Source organism: Canis lupus, chromosome 4, assembly GCF_011100685.1.
Source record: "Canis lupus familiaris isolate Mischka breed German Shepherd chromosome 4, alternate assembly UU_Cfam_GSD_1.0, whole genome shotgun sequence".
NCBI lineage: Eukaryota > Metazoa > Chordata > Mammalia > Carnivora > Canidae > Canis > Canis lupus.
This window is the reverse complement of record NC_049225.1, coordinates 5100415-5126104: the sequence shown is the minus strand read 5'-3', so window position 1 is coordinate 5126104 and position 25690 is coordinate 5100415. Positions and strand designations below refer to the sequence as shown.

The 25690-nt window shown below is 36.9% G+C and overlaps 1 protein-coding gene across 6 annotated transcripts in view; it reads right to left on the bottom strand.

Annotated features, from left to right (window-relative positions):
• Window positions 1-1677: 1677 nt before the first annotated feature.
• Window positions 1678-25690, bottom strand: part of ARID4B (AT-rich interaction domain 4B) — a 149792-nt gene continuing 125779 nt past the window's right edge. For 4 of the 6 annotated variants that reach the window (XM_038533851.1, XM_038533853.1, XM_038533854.1 and 1 more), the window contains 6 exons: window positions 24877-25075; window positions 15188-16402; window positions 11664-11777; window positions 9207-9422; window positions 7757-7903; window positions 1678-3437 (listed from right to left, as the gene is read on the bottom strand). In XM_038533851.1, the coding sequence (XP_038389779.1) occupies window positions 3310-3437; window positions 7757-7903; window positions 9207-9422; window positions 11664-11777; window positions 15188-16402; window positions 24877-25075 (2019 nt within the window). In that variant the 3' untranslated portion in view covers window positions 1678-3309. Of the gene's footprint in view, window positions 3438-7756; window positions 7904-9206; window positions 9423-10850; window positions 11007-11663; window positions 11778-14691; window positions 14806-15187; window positions 16403-24876; window positions 25076-25690 lie in introns of those variants that run through there. The other 2 variants (XR_005357743.1, XR_005357744.1) reach the window with 2 other exon arrangements.

Genomic DNA, 25690 nt, shown 5'->3' with positions numbered 1-25690 from the left:
CCCCAGTCTCCCCAGGTTAAGAATATTAATAAGACCGCACTCTCAGCTTATTTCAGTAGGGGGAAAAAAAAAAAAGGTTTGGAGAAAAAAAACCCACATCCTAATTTTACCATACACTGTAACTAGGTTGATAAAATATAGTTCAGGTGCCCAGATGAAAACGTTAAGTCAAATTCTGGTAATAACCATGAAATTCTCAAACTCTCCAGAGAAGCTGGGAAGGACAGAATGGGCAGGAAGGCAGAGAGGCCCCAGATAGTAAATGTTGACTCCAACAAAGTTTAGAATTGTTCCCCTTTACAGCACTATTTCTGTAACACGCAAAGTAGGTGATAGCAGTAGTTCCTTGAAAAACAAGGTGTCATGGTCAGGTAAGATTGATAACAGAAGGGTAAAGGAAGTTAGCCAGGTGTCTTCACAGGCCTCCTTAGTTTTGAATATGCTAACACTGAATCTCTGCAGAAAAAGGAGTGCTATATATGGCATATATATCTGACAATTGCCAGAGTATTTCCAGGAATCAGTATCTAGGACTTCATTTTGGGAAGCACTGTTCTTCAGATTTTAAAATTCACCTCTTAGAAGTTAAGCAAATTTCTGTAAAAATAAAGGATCATCCCAAAGTTGATTTAAAACTATACATTTGAGCTTTTTAGGCCTTAAAAATTGTTTAAAGGATTGTCTCTTGATGGAAAGTTCATTAAATGGGGCAAAAATCCTAATTACCGATTTTTTAAAAGTGGAGAAAAGCAGTGGTTCTCAACTCAGACGCATATTAAATCACTGGAGACCTTTAAAGAAAGATCAATAACCAAGCACCATCCTAGACCAATTAAGTACGACTCTTTGGGGGGCAATAGCTGCCCCCCCACCATCTCCATGGGCACAGTGGGAGTACGGACTATTGTTTTAACAATGTCCAGATGAGGGCAGCCCTGGTGGTACAGCGGTTTAGCACCGCCTGCAGCCTGGGGTGTGATCCTGGAGACCTGGGATCGAGTCCCATGTCAGGCTCCCTGCATGGAGCCTGCTTCTCCCTCTGCCTCTCTCTGTCTCTCTCTCTCTCTCTGAATAAATAAATAAATAAATATTTGAAAAAAAAAAAAAACAATGTCCAGATGATTCCAATGTGCAGTAGGGCAGAGTGCACTAAAAGTAAAAGTCCAATGAATGAAATTACAAGACAGAAAAAAGGCAAAAAGCTGCTGGTGCAGGTTTCACATGTTAAAGGAAATAAATTTTTTCTTCTTTAGACAAACCTCCCAAGTCATAAATATTCATATTCAGGCTCAAGCAAAATAGTCTATAGTGTATATAAACATATAAAAATGCCTAATAAATCCTGTGTCTGGTTAATGGACTTTTAATTTTAATAGGTATAATATTTCCCTTTTTGGCAGGTCAGTGAACCCCTTTTCTGATAATAATGGGCTAGAGATATATGTTCCAGTCAGTCATCACATATAGAAATGAACTAAAATTACTTAATCTTGGGCAGCCTGGGTGGCTCAGTGGTTTAGCACCGCCTTCAGCCTGGGGCCTAATTCTGGAGACCTGGGATTGAGTCCCACATCGGGCTCCCTGCATGGAGCCTGCTTCTCCCTCTGCCTGTGTCTCATGAATAAATAAAATCTTTTTTTAAAAAATTACTTTATCTTTTAGAAACAAAATCAAGGATTCACAAACTATGGCATTTTATTTCAGAGCCTCTGCTTACATTTGTACAATATATTACATAATTCTTCATTGTTTGCAGATCCTAATATATACTTTATAGCTTTTATTCTATAAGCTTTTTCTTCAACGTTTTGCTGTCAACAAATCTTTACAGTCCTGTACAAATTTGAATAACTTGAAACCATTTTCAACAAAATTAGTTACTGTAAGCACACACTACAAGACTGAAAATGCTTTTCTTAGAAAAGTTGAATGTAAAGGATTCTGACACGTTAGCATCTACAACAAAACGCTTCGAAATTCTCACGTCGTATTGCCAGAAAACAAATAAAACATGCCAGCCCCATCCAAAGAAAGTACACAGAACTACAATTAAAACGGTAAAACAGTCTGTACAGTAAAGTACTGTGTATTAACAGTGCCAGGTATTAAATAGCTTGAATGAACACATCCGCAATATACAAATGTCTTACAAAGGTGTAGAATTAAATACAAGTGCCAAACAGAACAGAGATTGGAATCATACAACATAAAGTCAATACAAGTGAAAACAATTTTGCGTTCATTTTGGATTTTATACAAGGCATTTAATTTTGTAGGCCTACCACTCCGATTAGCTATTTATACTTAAAATAACAACCATCCTTTTGAGACAGTTCATATCAACAACCTTGAAACATACTAATACAGTTTACTTGTTCCTGAAGTCCTCTTGTAGCTCATAATAAAATAAGCAATACAAATGAATTATCTGTATTTAAGGAAAAAGAAACATTTACAAGAAAACACAAAAATATAACTGTTATAATTCATTATGAATAAATATACACTTTGAACTGGCTAAGTACAATCTTTATACATTGTTTAAGATTTAATACAGTTTATTAGCCATTTTCTTTTTTCACACAATGTATTATATCAAAATTAAAAAAAAATACTGATTTATAGAAAAATGGCAAAGTACAGTAGTTCCATTCCAATTTGAAGGGGCATGAAAAGCCACTGCAAGACCTTTTAGCCTAATTCAAACCTGTAAACATGTTCAGTCTTTTTTAAAGAGAATCTTTAATATTTGGTTACCAGGATTGATGTCTAATATCCTGTTAACTGCAGGTTTTGAATTTATTACATGTGCTTGACTTATACAATTAAAGCCACCCTAAGGTGACTTGCTTTAAAAAACAATTAGCTCGTACAAATGAAAATAGGTTCATATTTTTTCATAAATAAATGGAAAAATATCAAATGTTCCAGCTTTAACAAAATACAAGGGAATACATATACAGTAAGTTATCTTAACATGTTCTGGCCCACCGAGTAACTATGCTTACTGTATTGTCTCTACAGGCGGTGAAAAGCCTCCATTTGCCACAGTGGAAGGCCTTCAAGTTACCAGACACACAATTCCCAGACAAGTTGGAAACAATTATTGCTTGAGGAAAAGCAGTTCATTGTACTTTTTCTTCATAAAAAAAGTGCACTTAAGTGCCAAGTCAGCTTGTCAAGAAACAATTTTTAAATATAAAATAGTGCTTGTCTGATTTTTTTTTTTTTTTGTGCCACTGTGCAGTATAAAAAAAGACGTGGCCCTCAACAGCCATTAAGTGCAAAGTGCTTTAGCAAGTCCTGCTGTCACCTGCACTCAACTGACATTCCATTTTGTGATGCGCTGGACATTGACGGTTCAGCTAGGGTTAACATAACAGCAGCTGTTATGGAACTGGATGAAGGGGAAGAAGAGGATGAGGATGTAGCAGCACCTGAGGAAAGGAGAAATCAAACCAGAGACTTAAATAAATGTTTATACAAGAACAAAAAGAAAGCAAACACCAGTCCACTGGACTAAAATCACTTAGTTTATAAGAGCATTCCACAATGTCACAATACCATAGTATCAAAAAAGGAAAAACTAGTGTATCTCAAGTAGCTAGACCACGTGTCAAAAAGAACTTTAAATCCAATAGGAAAAATCTGTAATCCCTCCAAAAATAATTTCCCTCCTACTAAGTCCTGCATCTTCCAGTGTTTGGGGTTTCTTATGAATTTAAATGGTGATGAGAATGGGAGGCTAATTGCTTCTTCCAGTTGGAACAAAAGGGACCACAGCTCAACTATAGCATTTTCCTATACTTTGTTTACAAAGCAAATGATAAATTTGTTATTTTCCTCAGGGAAATTCTCTCCTTGTTATAGATCAATTATTTGGGGGAAAAATGTTATAATGGATACATGTACAAGGTAAAAGAAACTCCTTCAGTACAGGAATATAAGGTAGAAAAGCAAATCTCATCAAAAACCCTCCGTAAGTCCTCCAACTTCCACTTCCCCCTTGTTACCAGTTGCTTCATTGTCTTCAAAACTCTAGAATAGGGGCTGGCAAATTATTGCCCCCAGGCCTAATCTAGACCATCTGTTTCTGTTAAGAAAAACTTACTGGAAACAGCCATGCCTATGTGCTTACATCTTGCCTATGGTAGATTTCACACGTACGACGACGGCAGGGTGAAGTTGTTCTCAAGAGACCAATTGGCCCTCAAAGCCCAAATTATTTATCATCTGCCTCTATGGAAAATGTTTCTAGCCCCCGTTCTGTAAGAATGTTATCTCCAGAAGCTAGAGATATGATATGCAAATTTAATATGTGCAGCTACAACTCTACTTGAAAAACACAATCATAGTATATATTGTTTGATTCTTGATTTTTCTTTTTAAACAATCTGTCTCAGGAGATTGTTACATATTGATACATATATAAATCTACCTCTTTGTCTTTTCAAAGTTGAATAGTACTCCATTATATTTATGAATTGTAATATTTAATTTTTAGTCTCTTCCTGTTACCAACAAAAATGCAATGAACATTTTGAGCATTTTATTTTTTTTTCATTTTGAGCATTTTAAATAAAATTTTAAATGTCTACTTTTTCTTTAATGTATCACAATTTAAATAATTTGTTATTATAAATATTATCACAACAAACTTCTTTATGGTTACTATTTTTCCTTGAGACCTATTCTTAGACCTGGAATTAGCTAGTTCTCCAAATATATAATTAAATTGTTTTCCAAAATAATTGTGCCAATGCTTCCAGCAATGTATATGAATTAAACTATATTTTCCTAGCATTGGTTTCAGTTATACATTTTGAGTGTGGGGATGGCTAGGAATAGTATATTTGGTTTGCTTTTCTTTGACAACTAGGATAGTCATTTTCTGACTGATATTTTAATAGTATTTAGGAACTGACTTTTAATGCTAACACCCCAGAGAAAGCATCCATTTATCAGAATCACTTGCTATAGAGAATCTGTGGTGACACATACACAAAACACTGTTTTTAGAGGAGCAGTTTCTGGATAGACCTCTTATTACATAAAAAATACTCTAAAAAGGCTTAGATGACTTAAGAAGAAGGAGCTCTAGCATAAGGATTTAAATAGTATGCTTATAATTGATTTTTAATTATTTTTAGATGGTTACATATCAAATACAATCCTGATCCCCTTCCTTTGACAGAATGTTTCTGTATATACTTTCTATATATTAGCATTTCTTTTCAAATTACTCCATAACCCAGGCTTTCAGCCAGCACACAAATTAAAAAGCCTAGACAAAGTTGGAAAGAGTTATAGGACTTATCACAACAGAAGAAGAGGGATGGAAGTATATTCCTCTGAAGAAAAAAAAATGAAATCAAAGTGCTTCAGAGCATGAGAACAGTGGAAAAAGAAGAGGGTCAGGGAGGAAAAATCATAAGCTTGCAATGACACTGTCCCTCCCCCCATCTCTAATGTCCCCTTTCTGCATTCACTACAAAACCTGAGATTTTCCTAGGGCTCCCTTTTTCCTAGGGTCACCATCTCGACCTCCTCACCTCCCCCTATCCCAATCAGCTTTAATCCAGCTTCTCCACTGCCACAGTTCATAGTAAATGCTCTTGAAAAGGTCACTAGTGATTCCAATATTGATCAGCCACTAGCCACTTCACTGGCCTTTCAGCAACATTTGACATAAATGAGCACTCTCCTCTTCCTCAACTGTTGGCCAGCCTCTCCTGGTTTTCTTCATATACGGCTACTCCTCAAGTCTTGCTACTTCAATCTTTTCCCTCTCAGCACTACTCCTAAAAGTGGGCTTGCCTCCACTTTCCTTCTTTTGTACTCACGTTTATTTTCTAGGCGATTTTCTCAAGTACTGGGGCTTAATAAACCACTAGGGATAAGAACTGTACCCTAGCTATGCCAGTGACTTAAAAGTGATCTCTCTAGTCCTGCCTTCTCCCTTGAGCTACACACTTACATATCCTACCCTCTACCCAACATCTCCATCTGGATGCACAATAGGTATTTCAAAAAGTAACATGGCAAAGGAGCACCTGGGTGGCTCAGTCGGTTAAGTGTCTGACTTTGGCTCAGGTCATGATCTCAGAGTTCTGGGATCTGAGCACAGTTCAGGACTCTCGGCTCAGTGGGGAGTCTGCTTACCCCTCTCTGCCCCCTCCCCTCGCTTGTGTGCACATTCTCTCTCTCAAATAAATAAAATCCTAAAAAAAAAGTACCATGACAAAAACAAATATGTCTGATCCTGTGTTCCCCAACCCATATCTTTTCTAGGTCTTCCTCTTTTTTTTTTTTTTAATTTTTATTTATTTATGATAGTTACACACAGAGAGAGAGAGAGAGAGAGAGGCAGAGACACAGGCAGAGGGAGAAGCAGGCTCCATGCACTGGGAGCCCGACGTGGGACTCGATCCCAGGTCTCCAGGATCGCGCCCTGGGCCAAAGGCAGGCGCTAAACCACTGCGCCACCCAGGGATCCCTAGGTCTTCCTCTTTAGGTCTTCCTCATTTCCTTTTTTTTTTTTTTTTTGGTCTTCCTCATTTCCAAAGTCAGCACCAAGTAGCCGTGTGTTCCAGCTGAAAACCTACAGGTCATCTTGCTGCTTCTTCCCTCCACCTGCACCGAATCCATCAGTGAGCACTGTTAACCCAGCACGCAGTCCAGAGCACTGTCACTCGCCCCCAGAAGCCACTGTAAATTTAACATCTCCCTAACTGATATTGCTTCCCTCTACCACTGCCCATCTAGAGTTTGCTTTCCACATAGCAGTGATCTTTAAAAACTATAAATAGACCACAACATTTTCCTGTTTAAAACTTTCAAATAGCTGTCCATCTCACTTAGAATAAAATCTAAACCTGTCATCCTTGCCTACAAAGCCCCACAGGATTTGGCTTCTGCCTACCTAGATTACGTTTCTACCACTTTCACCACCGTGATTTTCTTTCTGCTCCTGAAAGCACTAAGGTGCTTTCCCACCTTAGAGCAGCTGTTTCCAGCCTGGGGTGCAATTTTGCCCCCTAGAGGATATCTGAAAAACATCTGAAGACATTTTTGTTTGTCACGATTGTGAGGCACGGGCTATTGGCACCCAGTGGGTAGAGGCCAGGGCTGATGCTAACCCATCCTACAGTGCACAGAACAGCCCCCAACAGCAAAGAATTATCTGGCCCAAAATGTTAAAAAAAAAAAATTAAACAAAAAACCCCACACCTCTATCTTAGGGAATACTTGCTGTTCTCTCTGCCCAGGACTCTCTAATGCACTGAATTCTGTCTCCCCAAATTCTATGTTGAAGCCCTGACTTCCAATGTGACAGTATTTGGAGGTAAGCCATGTATCTCCTGCCTGTGGTACTTTATTATGGCAGCCCTGGAAGACTAAGAGAACTCTTTTCCCTCAGATTTAGCTTCTCTCACTTCCTCTGGTCATTCAGGTCTCAATGAAATGTCCCGACCACTTGTAATCTAACACATCCAATCCCTGGGTTAACATTATTCTCTTCACAGTGTTCTTTACTATCTGAAATCTAATTTGGGTTTTTTGAGGCAGATTATAAACTCCATGAAAGCGAACATTGTGATTTGAAATAATTTTTTCTTTAGATAAAATTTTCCATTTTATGGATGAGGAAAATAAGACAGAGAGATTAAAGGACTTGCCTAACAATACACAGATGTAAACTCAAGAGTCTAACTGTAGTCATAAATTGCTTGTTTAAGTAAGGTTAGTAACTTACTTTCTCTCTCTTTCTTCTTTAAACGCTTTCTCCTCCGATCGATGGAAGCTACTTCAGATTTTAATGACAAATAATGTTTTCTGATTTCCTGAAGTTTTTCTTGAAGAATTGTGATGCGTTCAGCACTTGTCATATTTTCCAGGTCCGCTGTGAATTTAAACGTTTCATCAATACATATTTTTGAACAAAACTGTAGCACATAAAAGCAAGCATATAGTGTGGTTGCAAAAAAAGGTCAAGACAGATGAACTAAAATAAGGCTTATGGATATTGTTTCCCTGAGATTTTTTTTTTCTTAGCCTAGAACATAACGAGCTATGCCTATTTAGGGGCACCTGGATGGCTCAGTCAGTTGAACATGTGACTCAGGATCTCAGGGTAGTGGGTGCAAGTCCCCTGTTGGGTGCAGCTTACTTAAAAATCTTAAAAATTAAAAAAAAAAAAAAAAAAAGGAAAAGCTATGCCTATATATGCTTATAACATAATACATGTTGAATCTGTTGAATAAATGCGTAAAATTAAAAAACTTAGTACCTAAATACATATGCTAAAAATTCTATCATAAGTATCAAATACATATGCTAAAAATTCACATACAGTATCACAATATATCACTAAAAACCATACTTAGATAAATTTTTGTCTTTCAGCCTCTTCTTGTCCTCTTTTTTGATTTTTATGAGTTATGTATAACTTGTTTTTTGCGTATGTATAAATTTATAAATTTTAAATAGTAGGAAAACTTTAAAAAGCTCTAAAAAAGCAGTTTTCAATTTCCTAAGAATATCTCCATGTGTGAAAAACTCTGGGGTAATCTTTTTCAGGAAGTTTTTATTATGGAGATTTCTCATGTAAGCTAAAGTACACAGAATAATAATGCCATCCACAAACCAACATTCAGCTTCAGTGATTAGCATTCATTGGCAAATCTTGTCTCTTTCTACCCCACTGATAACTCCCATCCCCAAGTGCAGATTATTTTTAAGCAAATTTCTAACATCTTATCATAAATATCTATCTAGTCGATGTTGATATTTGTCTGAATTGCCTTGAAATTTTTCTTTTCGAAACTTGTTCATGCAAATCAAGATCCAAATAAGCTCTCTACACTGCCATCGGTTATGATGTCTTAAGTTTGGTTATAGCCTCCTTTTTGGAGTTATTAGCCTGAAAAGCATTACTAAGCTGAAGTTTCTTCCTCTATTTTTTTTTTTAAGATTTTATTTATTTATTCATGAGACACAGAGAGAGAGAGAGAGAGAGAGAGAGAGAGAGAGGCAGAGACATAGGCAGAGGGAGAAGCAGGCTTCCCACAAGGAGACTAATGCGGGACTTGATCCTGGACCCCAGGATCATGCCCTGACCCAAAGGCAGATGCTCAACTGCTGAGCGACCCAGGTTGTCCTGAAGTTTCTTCCTCTTCATTGTCAATATACTAAATGTCACTTACACATCTGAAAACTCCATTTGTAAACTTTGGGTAATCGATTACTGGGTTCCTTGAGATCCGGATCTTTATCTCCATTCTTTCCACATTTTCCTGGGGACTGTGTCCTTGCAGGAGATTTGGTATTGTGAGACTTCATTCCAGTGGAAACTGATTTGACCGGCTGACTCTTAGTTACACTTTCTCCAGCAGAAAGTTCTTCACTATCACTACTATTTGCTGAAAGAAAAGTTAAAAGAAAAGCATTAGTAAACCAAAAAATAACAAAAAACTTGTCACAGATTTTAGTGAACAATTTAACAATTTAACATTTTCTACTGAAGTGAGTACCTTGCTTTACAGATCCTGCCTAGAGACCTGAAAAGTCATGATGTACAAATACAGCAGCATCTCAGTGAAGGACAACAAAACCAAAACCAATAAATTCTTACCTGAATTGCCAATAATATATTTTTTTAAATCATTCAAACTAATCTTCCATTACACCTGATAGATTGCCAATGTATCATAATTATATATTTGAATGCGTTTTTATTCTATTCTATTACTATATGAAAAACAGAATACAGCATTTTTAAAATGACTCATTGTAAGAACTTAATTTTAATATTTTAGGTTGTATACATATCATGTTCATATAATACTTTTCCTACTCCTCTGGCCATAAGCAAACAATGATATATAATCATGAAATTCAATAAAAAAAAATTCTTTGGGTTCCCAAACTCTAAACTTTGATGTGTACATGATTTTCTCCTTAACTAACTCCTATATCATAGCATGTTGACTAAAATAAACCATCAATTCAACTCTGGTAAATATATTCAGTATGAATATTTCACAAATCTATGTAATAACTGTGTTACATCTGTCTCTGCTGATCAGTCTCAGTTCTCCAATAGAAAGGCTTAACCTTGCCAGTTTACCATGTGAATAGGTGATGGGGATTGATATTTCCATGAATTACCACTTCCTGGACACAAAGTATTATCTTAGATTCCATGGGTTGGTTCCACTTTACTAAATTATTCTCAGAGAATGGTTTCCTCATTCTGATGTACCAAGCCTTTGGCCCAATAATTAAAATGGGAGAATATAATTAACTATAACTGCTACAGAACAGTTATAGAATACAATCAAATATAACTGATGTACTCAAAATTATAGGAATACATTAAGTGATTTGTTGAAGATGAGCCCTCTTAGGAAATGTCATTTAAATGGTAAAGTCTTTAAGACAAAAATATCACTGTGTAGTAAGTAACACTTTAAATATCCTGTTTGATATTCCAAGTAATTGATGATCAACTTAGCATTTATTTATTGTTTCGTTATTTAACAACAGCTACCCCCAAGAAAAGCATAGTTAGGCTTTCAAAGCCTGAAAAGTATTCTAGATAGAAAAGGTACACAGCAACTCCTCCCACTGTGGTGTTTGGAGAATGAAGAAATGCCACCACTCCTTTATAAAACACATCTTAAACGAATCCCCTCCCAACCCCACCACTGCTGCTCTGGAACCCCTGGCAACTCCTAGCTAAGCCACCCAAGGCTTGGCCCCACTCTGATGCAGTGGTCTGCCTCAGCCTGGCTTTCATGGCCTTGCTGAGCACAGCCGCCCGGGGCCCCGAGGGACGCCATATTCACCGCCTGGAAGTCATATGGGCTCAGCAGAACCTCGGGGAGCTGGCCGCATAACCCTTTTCTGCACTGAAGTGCAGCCAAGCCGGCCGATAGCAAAGGTCAGGCAGTGGAGGTGGCAGGAGTCTCCTGGAAGAGCAGCAGGAGGTCAGTGTGGGGCACCTGAAAAAAAATTCTTTACATATTTTCTGCTTCTCACTTTGTCTACAAAAGAGAGATAAAATGTGCAGCTCTCAGGAGAAATACAGTATATAAATTCCTGTTGGTTGACAAACAGAGCCATTACTAAAGTTAAATTTTTAGTATTGTTTATATAGCTGCTCTTGGGACACACAGTTTGGGGTACCACAGATAAATGTAGTAGACTGGAGTTGTTAGAATTACAGCTCTAAAGCTATCTTGATTAATCTCTTTCAGTCTGATTTTGTCTTGAAGAGTTACAAAGCAATCAATTTCATTGTAATAAAAACAATATATAATTGAAAGTATTTTCAATTATATATGGTACATATAATGTCAAGTGGAAAGAATGGGTGGGACATAACACTAACAAAGATGTTGAACTTATATTGGCTATTATTTTAAAGAGGATTACCTGATCATTCATCAGCAATCAATACCACTGTTGAATAACACCAAACTGCTTAATCCTAGAATTTACCTAGGATCAGAAGACTTCTGTGTGACTTTTTTGAGGGCAGAGACAAAACCAAAATATTTAACTATACCATATCCTGAATACCCTTTTCTTAATGGGGGGGAAAAAAACCGTATCCGCCATTATTTATATATTTAAATAACAAGAGGTTTCACACTTACTGCCTTTTCCCTTTTTTTTGTTGTTTACCACTGTTGCTTTATGGCTTCGTTTCTGCTTTTTTGATGAACTTCCTCCTCCCTGAGATTCTTTCCCTCTTTTCTGACCTGTACAGGCTATGATGGGAAAGAAATTATTAAGTAACACAAAGTAAAATTAAGCTTTCCTAGGTATAAATTAATTCCACATTTTAGAAGCAGAGAACAACTCTGAAACTATGCATATTCTTTATGAGAGGTACAATTATCAAAGAAATTACTGTAATTTTTAGAATTACTTATCATTAATGAACTGAATTACTACACATAATAGAAGAGTTTTAAAAAAGCAAATAAAGTAGGTACATCCATCTTAGAAAAATCAGATAAAACTAAAAACAGTTCTCAAAATAGTACTGGAAGTTTATGAGTCTAGTAATTCAAAAACAGGTAAATGCTGAAAATAAAAACTGAAATTTGTTAAAATTCAATAAAAGCAAAATAAATATTAAGATTTAATTACAGATGAAAATATTAATGCTATATATTTTAATGATATTAATCTTTAAATTTATATTAATGGGATAAATTTTACTAATTCACACTTAGTTATTTTACCAATTTATTTATTTCACCAATAACCTCACTGCCAGAGCACTGGTTGACACATATACCATTTACAAATCCAGCATAGTAATTCTGAGAAATATTTCATCTTCTTGGCAGGAAATTATCCCGAAACATCATAAATGTCTTCCTCTTTAAGAACTAGCCCACATCCTACATCTTCACTAAGACCTTCCCTTCATTAAGACATGCCCAGGCTTCATGTCATGACCACTCCTCCAGACTGTAGTTTCAGGACACTTTTCTATACTATTAACATGGTCCTCAGCATGTGCTGTGTTTCTAAGTATTTCTAATTATATGTACCATCTACCAGACTTCTTCAGAGATTAATAAAGTCCCATCTCTACTCAGTACAATGTTAGATACTGTAATGACATATAAATATGATTAAAAAAAAAACTATGCATGCTTACTACAAGAAACATTTCTTAGTCCTGTTACAAATGGTAAAATCAGTCTTGAATATATAAGATGGGCTTCCTTGGTCAAAAATGGAATAAGCTAGGGGGGTGCCCTGGGTGGCTTAGTCGGTAAGTGTCTGCCTTCAGCTCAAGTCATGATCTCAGGGTCCTGGGATTGAGCCCTGTAACAGGCTCCTTATTCAGTGGGGAGCCTGTTTCTCCCTCTCTCTGCTGCTCCCCCTGCTTGTGCTCTCTGTCAAATAAACAAAATCTTAAAAAAAAAAAAAAAAGACAGGAATAGGCTATTAACTGTTTTGTTTGTAACTTCCTAATTTTTTAAATTACACCTTACTAATAACTTTTCCTAATGCTATTTTATTTATTTATTTTTTAAGATTTTTATTTATTTATTCATGAGAGACAGAGAGAGAGAGAGAGAGAGAGAGAGGCAGAGACACAGGCAGAGGGAGAAACAGGCTCCATGCAGGGAGCCCCACGTGGGACTCGATCCCCGGTCCCCAGGATTAGGCCCTGGGCTGAAGGCGGCGCTAAACTGCTGAGCCATCCGGGCTGCCCTCCTAATGCTATTTTAATATAACAATTTAAATGAAACATAAAGAGGTTATTAAAGTAATGACTGTGTTGAAGCACAGAGTTTTAAAAATAATTGCCAGGTTTCTCCCTAAAAGAGTGTTAATTCTGAAGCTTTCAGGTGCAAGAAATAAAAAGCTTAAGGTGAACTAATTGGAGGGAAATCCTAAATTTAAGTTGTAAAACTTCCCTTTTTACTTTTGCTATAATGTGAATTCTCTGACATTGGTAGACAAATTTCTTAAAATGAAGCCATATGAAATCGGTGCTTAAGAATTTATTTTAAAGAGAGATCAAGGGGCACCTGGGTAGCTCAGTGGTTGAGTGTCTGCCTTTGGCTCAGGGGGTGATCCCAGGGTCCTGGGATCAAGTCCTGCATCAGGCTCCCTGCGGGAAGCCTCTTCTCCCTCTACCTATGTCCCTGCCTCTCTCTGTGTCTCTCATGAATAAATAAATAATCTTTAAAAAAAATAAAGAGAGATCAATTCTAAAAAATATTTTATGCTTTGATTTCATAAAGCAGATGGTCTCTATTATCCTAAATTTGGGAGTATTTCTTTAGTTGAATACTTTTTAACCTGGTCAAGATCAAGATTCCAAAAAAGGCAGTGCTTAGTCAGTCAAAAGAATATTCTAGCTCTTTTCCATGGAACACATACTGTAGTTATATGCATGATATGAAAACATAATGATGATCCCAACTGAATTGCAACTATATTTTTAGTTAATATTTATTTTTATTATTATTTTTAAAGATTTTATTTATTTATTTATTCATGAGAGACAGAGAGAGGCAGAGATAGAGGCAGAGACATAGGCAGTGGGAGCAGAAGTAGGCTTCATGCAAGGAGCCCGATGCAGAACTTGGTCCCAGAACTCTGAGACCACACCCTGAGCCGAAGGCAGAGGCTCAACCACTGAGCCACCCAGGTGTCCCAACATTTATTTTTTAAAAAGAAATGTTTTAAGTCCAGATTTGTATGACAGTGTCACATCATTATATCTCAGTAAAGCTGAAAAAAAGGAAAAAAATATTTGTGTGAGAATCTTGGAATTAACTCATCTGATCTATGCCACATCTCTTTAAACTCAGCTAAAAACGTAAGGCAAGTATAATAAAAACTGGTATGTTATATAAAATATATATCCTATCTTTGCAATGGAAAAGTATGTTTCGAAGTCAAGTGTCAGTGTATATTATATTCATTTGAAGACACCTGAGTGAAGTGGTTTATAAGAAAAATGAAGACAGAAGTATAGCTATGGTAAAATCAAAAGGCACTAATACTTTGGAAAGTACTAATTTGAATTTCTTTTAACAACTCCATGGAAAATCAAAAAGTATTACTGTAGGTTATTTACATACACACTGGTCCTTCAATTTGGAAGCTATGCAACTAAGAAAGCAGCAAATTCCTTTACAAACTCACACAAGTTAGTCAGGCTTGAAAATCAGTTTGACACGGTTGTCTGAGGAAAGCAGTGCCTGGACAGTTGGTTGCTCCAAACCCCTACATACAGTATTTGGTTAAGGGTGGAGGGGTCTGTCAATAAATCAAAATGTTTGTGAGAAACTGCACATTACAATTGCAAAAACAACGTTACAGAAATATATTTCAGCTGCTCATGCCATATAGTCATGTATAATGAATTTTCAAGCAGGTTTGGATTTTGGATGCACTTTTCGCATGTGTTCTGGTCCACTATGAAATGTAATAGCTCAAGCAAAGGACATTAAATCCTTCTCAAGCTTTTAAATTCATTCACTATTCATCACTCATATTACCCTTCAAATTTCCATTTTACCATGGTCACACAAGTATTTCATTTAAACATCTCATGTTCTAACAGGAGACACTGTGAAGCCCTTGACAGCGTAAGGAGGGAAATCTTAAAATAAGGCAATGTGTGCTTTTTGCTCCTCACCTTTGTCAGGATGTTCTGGTTCTGGCTGATTACTACTGCTGGAGCTCACACTTGCGTCAAAGCCTGCTGGTGAGCTGTTCCCTTCTGACTGGAGGTCTTGGAGCTCCCCTGCGACACTATCCACCTCAATTGTGCTATCCGTTTCACTCTTGATACTTCGAACCTCCTCTTGGTTTGGAGCCAGCGGTTCTGACACTGTCACAGAAGACTGCTGCTGACCGGCTTCTGTTACAGTGACCGAAGAAGGCGATTCGGGTGTAGTAGGAGGGGTATTGAGCACGGAATTGCTGCCACTACTAGGAAATTCTGCTTTTTTGTCACCGATCTCTGCTGTTTTTTCCTCAGCGGGTTTACTGTCAGCACTGGCTGGAGGTGGTGTTTCCAGCTCGGCACTGGGCGAGCAGCTCTCCTCCTCAGCTACAGTCTGCAGTGACCCCTCTGCCGGCCCCTCTTCTGGGGCAGGATGGGGCGGGGAAGCTGCCGCCTCCGTGTCAGAGTCTGAAAAAAGCTCCTTCAGTGTTTTTTTAGGCCACTGTCCCTGAATGCTTGACCAGACATCTTTTCGATCTTTTGCTCTGCTGTTCTGAAGTCTTTCATCAGAGTTATTTAAAAGTTTTATCCTTTTTTCTGCCACCTCTGAAAATCCTGAATAGAAACCAGTTGTCCGTAGAGATTTTCTCTTCTCCTCCAAACCATTATATTTCTTAGTTGGCGTCATCTTTGTTTTTGATTTTTCTTCTTCCTCTTCATCTGAAGAGCTGTTGCTACTGTTTTCTATGCAAAGCGATTCTTTGTTCTTGGCTTTTTCTTCCTTTTTGCCAGGTGATCCGGTTTTTAAACACTCCTCTGTATTGCAATACCTTCTTTTACCACGTTTCACTTGTGGCTTTGAAGACTTCTCTGTGGTGTCTTTCTTAACATCTTTCCTCTTTTTTGTAATTTCATCGTCTTCTTCATAATCAGTATCTTCAGATAATCCTTCCATATCTTTTCTTAATCTTTCTGGAGATTTTGACACTGGTTTGGACATTACCAAATCTGCATGGACTTTGTTTTCTTCTAGCAATGATGAACTGTTCTGTTCCTCTTTCGCAAGAAGATCATTTCTGGTGTGGGTCAAATGATCAATCTTAGAGTCCTCTTTGCCACTGTTATCTATATCTTGAGCACCTGTCTCATCTTCCTGCTCACTGTCCTCAGCAGAACTTTCAGAAGCTAGAAAATAAGAAGAAAAGCCAATGAGTATAATAACACTAGCAATGACTTCCCTGTGCAAGGCGCTTGATATAATTAGCCTCTGTTTATAACCCTCTTGGGTTGCTAGGCTTTATCCCCATCTTACAGGTGAGGAAAGGGAGTTTTGAAGAGGGAAGACACTCACACAATGATGGTAATGTTTTACATTGAGAGGGTGACTGTAGTGACACTCTTGTACACTTTTGCCAAAACACAACAAATTGTAAGCATAAAAATCATGAATTTTATTGTTTGTAAATTATACCTCGATAAAGCTGATTATAAAAAAACTTCTTAAATTTTTTTTTTTTTTTTTTTTTTTGAGAAACTTCTTAAATTTATGAGTAGAATATAATAGTGCAGTCAGGATGCAGTCCCAGGTCCAGGTAATTCTAACTTCAAAGTCTGTATTCTTAGGAAATTATATGCTTCATTTTTTCAGTGTTGTAATGATTATTCAAAGATTTATGAACAATGAATTTCTATGATGTTTTAAAGAATAGACACAATTAACTTAAGTAACTGATACCTTATATAAAAATATTTACAGATTTTATTTCTTAAAAATTCATTTTAGTAAATGAATTCAATTAGGTATAAAAAATAATTGCCAGGGCATCTGGGTGGCTCAGTCGGTTGAGCATCCAGCTCTTGGTTTCAGCTCAGGTTGTGATCTCATGGGTCATAGGATGGAGCCCCAAGTAAGGCTCTGCAGTCAGTAGGGCGTCTGCTGGAGATTCTCTCTTCCTCTCCCTCTGCCACTCCTCCCTACTCATGTGCACTCGCTAGCTCTCTCAAAATAAATAAATATATCTTTAAAAAATTTTGCCTTTACTAGGATTTTAATATTAACATTTACTGAGAAAATGCCATATGCCAGATACTTTGATATGCCTTGCACAGACTGTCTGATTCAGTCTCACAATAACCCTATAAGGGGCAGGTAAAATAACCCCATTTTACAGTTTAGGAGACTGGAATTTAGAGGTTAAACTACCCCAAAGAGCTAATAAAAGTCGAGATGAAATAGAAATATAAGCTGTTTGAACTCCTGGTTTAGAATTGTAATTACAATACTACATATATATATATATATTTTTTTTTTAAGATTTTATTTATTTATTCACAAGAGACACAGAAAGAGAGAGGCAGAGACACAGGCAGAGGGAGAAGCAAGCTCCATGCAGGGAGCTCGATTGGGATTCGATTCCGGGACCCCAGGACCATAACCTGAGCCAAAGGCAGATGCGCTTAACTGCTGAGCCAAGCAGGCGTCCCACTACGTATGTTCTTTAGCTAAGTTTCCTAAAAATAAAAAATGATACAATTAAGACAGAAATATTTAACTTTCAACATGTTTCTGTATAACTGAATTTTTTAAACCATAGAAGCAATGCAAATATGACTACAAACAAATGTAGAAAGAAAACCAACAGCTCTTTTTCTTCCTTTTGCAGCCTCTGAAGTCTCAATACCATTTCTTTGGGTAGTATATTATTTAGAAATGATGAAAACTGTAACTTTGTTCATTTAGGAAATTTAGCCTGCAATGAGCAGTGAGGATGTTTTCTTATTAATATTCCCATCTCCTGTCATACTTTCTATATATAATCATCTTTAATTAAATATACTATTTGTAGAGTACATAAATGTGGTTCACTGCAGAAGTAGGCAGCATGCTTGATAAACTTCTTTTCTGATAGAGCCATTTATTTTTTTCAAGTTTCCATAAGTCCTTCTTTTCTTTTCTACGTTATATCTTCCTTTTGTAGGCCTTTCATCTTTATTTCAACTACTCCATTAAGTCGAGCACTCCATCTGATTCCCTTATTCACCAAATCTCTCTATCTCAGAGGCCTACTTTCTAACTCCATCTAGTTGGTTGCTCTCTGGGTCTACTCTAATAGCCATCATCCTAGAATTCCTTTCACTGCTTTCTCTTGACAGAGACCCACTGTTAAATGAATTGCCCATCTTCCCCTTTTTTGGTTTATTCCTGTATGTGTTGGAGCACATCATCTAGTACTTTCCTGAAAAAGGTATATAGAAGATAAATATTCTTTGTCCTTATATCTGAATACATCCTACTCTTCAAACTTCATTGTTTTAGATACAGAATTCCAAGTTGAAAATTATTTCCCCTCAAAACTTTGAAGGTATTTTCCTTACAAGTGTTAAAAACACTACTTTCATTTGTCTTCTCGTCCTTAGTGGTGGTTGTTTTTATTGCTGGTATTTTTAAATTTCATAATAATGCACTGTGGCATAGCTCTTTCTTAACCAATTTACCAGGTGTTTGGTGAGCTCTTTCAATATAAAGATTCAATGTCCTAGGGCACATTCAATGTCCTGAGCCTTGGGTGGCTCAGTCAGTTAAGCATCTCCTTTGGCTCAGGTCATGATCTCAAGGTCCTGGGGCCTTTCATCTGGTCTCCTGCTCAGCGAGGAGTCGGCTTCTCCCTTTCTCCCTGCCCCTCACTGCCTCCTCCCCTTGCTGGTGCTCTATCTTATATACTCTGTCTCCCTCTCTCCCCAATAAATGAATAAAATCTTTAAAAAAAAGAATCATGGGCAGCCCCGGTGGCCCAGCGGTTTAGTGCCATCTTTGGCCCAGGGTGTGATCCTGGGGACCCAGGATCAAGTCCCACATCGGGCTCCCTGCATGGAGCCTGCTTCTCCCTCTACCTGTATCTCTGCTCCTCTCTCTCTCTCTGTCATGAATAAATAAATAAAGTCTAAAAAAAAAAAAAAAAAAAAAGAAAAAGAAAAAGAATCATGTCTGTCAGTTCTGAAGGTTTTTCTTCTTTTAGTTACTTGGTAATTTCTCCACCTACCCAAAGATTATTCCAGGATGACTCCAAAGATTGGTATGTATATGGGGGGGTGGGGGGAAGAGAATATACCACTGTATATACAGCATATATACAGCACTCACTAAGACATGAGGTACAAATCAATAATTTAGTTGTGAGACAGTTTATAAGAAAATCCCAGCTCAGTGTTTTCTTGTTCAGTTTTTCAAAATCCAACTGCTTTTTATAGTTACAAATAACCAGGCATCTGTTTCCATGGCTTCTTGATGCCTCAGGCTGACTGATTCTAGAAGTAATGCTAGTGCCTTTCTCCCCATTACAAAAAACAAAGATTATAAACATGAGATTATTACTCAAAGAGTGGTATGGTTACCTGTTAATTTCTTCCCCTCTAATTTCACTATTCCTAGAATGATACTCATATCACTCATCTTCTAACATTTCTATCACTGCTTTCTTATACTTTCTCAAGTTTTCCTCAACTTCAAATTCTGCTTTGTTGAATTTTAATTTTTATTTCTAAGTTTTTCTTGTTTGTTCCTTTTTCACTGTATCCTGTTCTTGTTTTATAGATACTTCTGGGTTCTCTGAGGTTAATAAGAACCAGAGATAATTAATAGTTCATGTTTGTTACCTTCATTATCTCTCTCCTCAAGGGTCATCATTTCTTCTGTTTTAGTTTCCATCTTTTATGCTGGAGCTTTCCTTGATTATGTACACTGAAGGATGACCTACTAAAACTTAACTCTGTTGGTATGGGTTATTAATGGATAAGCTTTCCATGTGGTGATTCATCAGGGATCTAGTTCATTTGAGAGGATTTAGTGCTAAAATGTGGATGATTATTCTCTAGAGACATTCAATGCCTCCACAGAATTCTAACCATCACCTCCTCTCTTGTTCCATCCGTAGCCCATCTCATGCCAAGGAAATAGACTCCTAGCTATCTGTTCTATACTTGTGGGTGGTCTCAAATTTTCTTTATTATATACATGTACATATACATACACATATGCATTCATAGCAACAATCATTTTTTTTTAAACTGGAAATAATCTGAAATGTCTTGAAGTTGATCTATGGCCAAATCTAAAATAAAATAAAATTCACCATGGAAAGGAGAAAATATGAAGCAAATATTTAAAATGTTACAAATATGCCAATATGATGCTCACTGTTGAATTATGCACAATAGGGAAAATAATTGAAATACCTAAATATCTTTTTTTTAATCAAAAACTAATTAAATAGGGCAGCCCCGGTGGCACAGCGGTTTAGTGCCACCTGCAGCCCAGGGTGTGATCCTGTAGACCCAGGATTGAGTCCGACATCGGGCTCCCTGCGTGGAGCCTGCTTCTCCCTCTGCCTCTCATGAATAAATAAAATCTTAAAAAAAAAAAAAAAAGAACTAATTATATAAATTATGATACAGCTATCCTGTAGTATGAATGTGCTGACATGGAAAAATTTATCAGTTATACTATACCAAGCCCCACACCAAAAGGTTGGGTTTGCAGTGTCAATGATCCCATTTATAAATATATTGTATTGTGTATGCGTGTATATGTATATGTGTGTTGTTTGAGGATATATATTTATTATACTAATATATAATACTAATACTTATATATTACATACACAATCATACATATGCTATGTTAACACTATTTCTGAAATAATACAGGAAAAAACACAGGGAAAAACAGGAGAGAACAGCAACAGGATGCACAAGCCAGAAAGCAGATGAATCAGAGTTAACAGATTCAAGAAAGGCAACTCTTTTCTCAAGTCAGCAATGAATGGAGCTGAGAATAAACCCAGAGATTCAATAATAATTGGCTATATCATGTATCTATGAAAATGAAAAGTAGAGGAGTCAGCCTAATGTAAGGAGCATTGGGTGAACATTATTATTATTATTATTAGGTGAACATTATTTGACAAGAATTTAGATTCCTAGGTCCTCACATCCACCGCAGTTTGCTAGGTGACTACTCTTCTGGAGGTTTATTCTCTCAAGATGGTAATTCAAGATTCCTGACCTAGGCAATGCTAAGAACTATTGAAGGCAAGGTACAGATGTGATGCTGTACTCAGCAGGATCAGAGAATTAAAAATGCTAAGGTGCACCTACGCGGCTCAGTCAGTTAAGTGTCTGACTCTTGATCTCAGCTCAGGTCTTGACTTCAAGGCCACGAGTTCAAGCCCCATTTTGGGCTCCAGGCTGGGTATGGAGCCTACTTAAAAAAGAAAATGCTAAGAATTTCACCCCTCACTTTCCCAGTTCTCAACTGGATCCTAGAGCATTAGAAGACATTCTCTTACCCTCTAGTGAAGACTAGAAGACTCTTCTCTCTAGAATGCAACTAGTGTAAGAAAAAAACCTAAAGATCTGACAGTAGTCCTCTCCAAAAATTGGCCCATCCAGATTATCCTAGTGAAACTCAAAGTTGACCTGTCCCAACCATGTGCTCATGATTCCTAATCAGGAGAAGACAGCCAAGGAAAAAGTCCTTCAATAAGGAAGAGATCAAAACAATAAGGCAGGAAAGAGCAAACTGGAAGTAAGTAACCACGCAAAAGAAGAACAAAAAATTACAATATCCTTTGGAAAAAGCAAAGAGAGAAAGATAAAATGTACACATCTTAAAAGAATAGAATAGTAGGAGAGCATGCAGAAAATAAAGAACTCTTGAAAATTAAAAACATTACAGCTGTCACCAAACATTATAGCAGTAAATTAATAGTCAATAAAAGGATGAGAAGATAAAGTTGAGAAAATTTCTAAGAAATCAGAGAAAAAGGGCAGTCAGTTAAGTGTCCGACTCAGGTCATGATCTCAGGGTCCTGGGATGGAGCCCCACATTGGGCTCCCCACTCAACAGGGAGCCTACTTGTCTCCCTCTTCCCTTACCCCTCCCCCTGATCATGTGTTCACAAACTCTCTCAAATAAATAAATCTTTAAAAATAAAAGAAATCAAAGAAAAAACACAAAAGAATGAATAGTAGGCCTACCCCCAAAAGATAAATATATTAGAATATATAATAGAAAGTACAATATTGGGGGCACTTGGGTGGCTCAGTTGGTTAATCGTCTGCCTTTGACTCAAGTCATGATCCCGGGGTCCCAGGATTAAGCCCCACATTAAGCTCCCTGCTCAGCAGAGAGTCTGCTTCTCCCTCTGCCTCTGCCCACCTCCCACCCCACTTGTGTTCTCTCACTCTCTCTCAAATAAATAAAATCTTAGGAAAAAAAAGTGCAACATTGATATAATGACTAGTCAAGAAAACACACACACACACACACACACCCCAAACAAGAAAGAATAGTAAAAGGCAGAGGAGGGGAATAATCAACAAAACAATTCAGGGATCCCTGGGTGGCGCAGCAGTTTGGCGCCTGCCTTTGGCCCAGGGCGTGATCCTGGAGCCCTGGGATCGAGTCCCACATCGGGCTCCCGGTGCATGGAGCCTGCTTCTCCCTCTGCCTGTGTCTCTGCCTCTCTCTCTCTGTGACTATCATAAATAAATAAAAAATAAAAATAAAAATAAAGTAAAACAAAACAAAACAATTCAAGAAAAGCAGCTGAAACAGAAAGGTCCAAGTTTGTAGAATGAAAAGAATCTAACAAGAACACAGGACAGTGGATAAAAATACATCAACATAAAAAAAAAAATACATCAACATAAGGCATAATCACCGTGAAATTTTAAGACATTAGACACAAAGATTCAAGATTCCAAAGAGAGGGAAAAGAAAAAAAAAAAAACATTAAGAAATAAAAGTCGCACAGGAAGAATGAGGAATTGGAAGAGCTCTGGATTTTACAGAAACGATGTTAGAAGAAAAAAAAGACAACTGAACAATACCAGTAAAATACTAAAGGAAAACATTCTATCTAGGTAAAACATGCAAAACCATACACAGGATGATATTCTCAGACACACACAATCTCTAAAAATCTTTCCTTCTCACTCATTTGTTCTTAAAAAATTACTAGAGAAAATGTTCCACCACAATGAGTACGCCAAGGAAGGTAAAAAAAGACAGGAGATGCCAAAAGGACTTCCAAGTAGTACTCTGAAGAGTGATTCCTAGAATGGGATCTCCTCAGGAAGATATCTGTGCACCAGATGCAGAAGGAAATCAGTCCATACTAGCACATACCACAGAGTTATTTCCAAAGAAAGTAATACAAAGGACTGCTATCACTGCTGTGCTGTATCACAAGATACCTGCTGCCCCCACACAATCTGAAGGAGTTTAAATAGGTTTAGCTTGTTTTAACAACGTGTTGATGAAATTCCAACTCTCCCCTCCAAGTCTTGCCAAGTGTTATCCCGATCAGCTGACTACATCATTTTACCCAGCAGAAACATTTTGCTTTGACCTAGAAAGCTAGAGGTATTATTTGGTAAACCTAGAATCAGAAAACAGCAGCTTACTACTCCCATACTCCTGTTCATCATCCACTATACTACATCCGAGTTTCTGATTTGGTAAGCCCCAGTGCTTCCCAGAACTCCTTTATGACCCTCCCCACTGAAGTACCTTAGAGAGGCTTTTGCAAACTCTGAGAGAAGCTGAATGTGAAATTAGAATATGGCCTACAGACTCTATTCAGGCAACATTCTCAGGGAACCTTCATCTGAGTGGAAATATTACCTTTTCTTACACAGCAAGGCTTATGCTTGCTACTCAGTTTTAACAAAACTAAACAATATGCTCTTTAGAAATATATATTTATGTTTAATATATATACATATGTTTAATTATAATGAAAAGTAAAGGGATGATTGCACTAAAATCAGGATATTAATTACTTCTGGAACAGAAATGCAAAATTCTTTTAAGTAAATATTGTTTGTTCATCACTATGGTAGACATACCAATGTTCATATTATTCTTTAAATTATATATATTTTTTCATATACTGCCTAGATGTCTGACATATTAGAATTATAAAGACTGAACTTTAGAATACTCACAGCATTTGGTTTAAAAAATTAGTTCATGCAAGTAACCATCTGAATTAAGAGACACAAAACAATTTCTGTCACATTCTAAGTGAGTAAAAATCCAAATAATTAAGTATTGAGAAATGTAAAATATTTTTATGAAGATACATACTTCATTTGATAGGTCGTATTTCCCCCTTCCCCTGATTGTCAAATTTATTAAATCTCCTCTCCAGTCTTCCTCATTTTTATTATTTGATAGTTATACCTCATTCTGCCTTAAATATTAAGCAATAATGCCATCATAAAAGAGATCATAATAGATGTAATAGAGATAAGCAAAGTTTAGTATTCTTTACCAAAAATTCAGTATAGCTGTGTAAGTCTAATATTGCATAACAGAAACCATGCTTTAACTGGCAATGGAAAAAGATAGTACCTGAAAAACCCACAGTACAATACTATAGGGTGTGAATAATAAATCATAACTAAAATTTAATGAAGCTTTTAGATCCACTAATAATAGAAATATTTTCAAGCCTCAATCAATGGCTGATTTTAAGTAACAACAGACAATAAAATTTTGGCCCAATTAAAAAACAGTGAATTGCCTTTATAGAACTTGATTTTTAACAATGAAAAACACATATTGTATGCAATAGGCTATTTATTATGTTTACCTTGAAGTCCATTAAGGATAGAAGTAATTTCTATGGATTTAATATGAGCTGTATCAGAGTTTTTGGCATCGGTAAGATCCAGTTTGGATACCATTTCAGGAGATGGATTTGTCTGGAAAGGTGGTTTTGACAAGCGCCGAAGTTTACAGTTTTTAGGAGAGTATTTTTCATCTTTGTCTTTTTCTTTGTCTAATTTATTCTAGGTTAAGAAAAAAAAAGTATCTCACATTAACCATGAGTTATTATGAGGCATTTATTAGTAACAATGTTAATACTCATTTTAAATTCAAAGCTGTATTATATATTATTAAACAATATGAAAAGAAAGAATATAAGAAGCTCTTCATAAACAGAGACAGTGGGACACCTGGGTGGCTCAGCAGTTGAGATTCTGCCTTTGGCTCAGGGCATGATCCCGGAGTCCCGGGATGGAGTCCCACAATGGACTCCCTGCATGGAGCCTGCTTCTCCGTCTCCCTATGTCTCTGCCTCTCTCTCTCTCTCATGAATAAATGAATAAAATCTTAAAAAACAAAACAAAACACAGAGATGGTTTCCCAAAGTTGTTTTTTTTTTTTCTTTTTTTTTCTTAAGGATCATACATTCATTCATTCACGAGACACAGAGAGAGAGAAGCAGAGACAGAAGCAAGCTCCCTGCAGTGAGCCCAATGTGGGACTCGATCCCAGGACCCTGGGATCACGACCTGAGCCAAAGGCAGACACTCAACCACTGAGCCACCCAGGTGTCCCTTTCCCAAAGTTTTTAACAATTACTACAAGTGAGCAAAATGTTTTTTGTTTAATATTTAAAT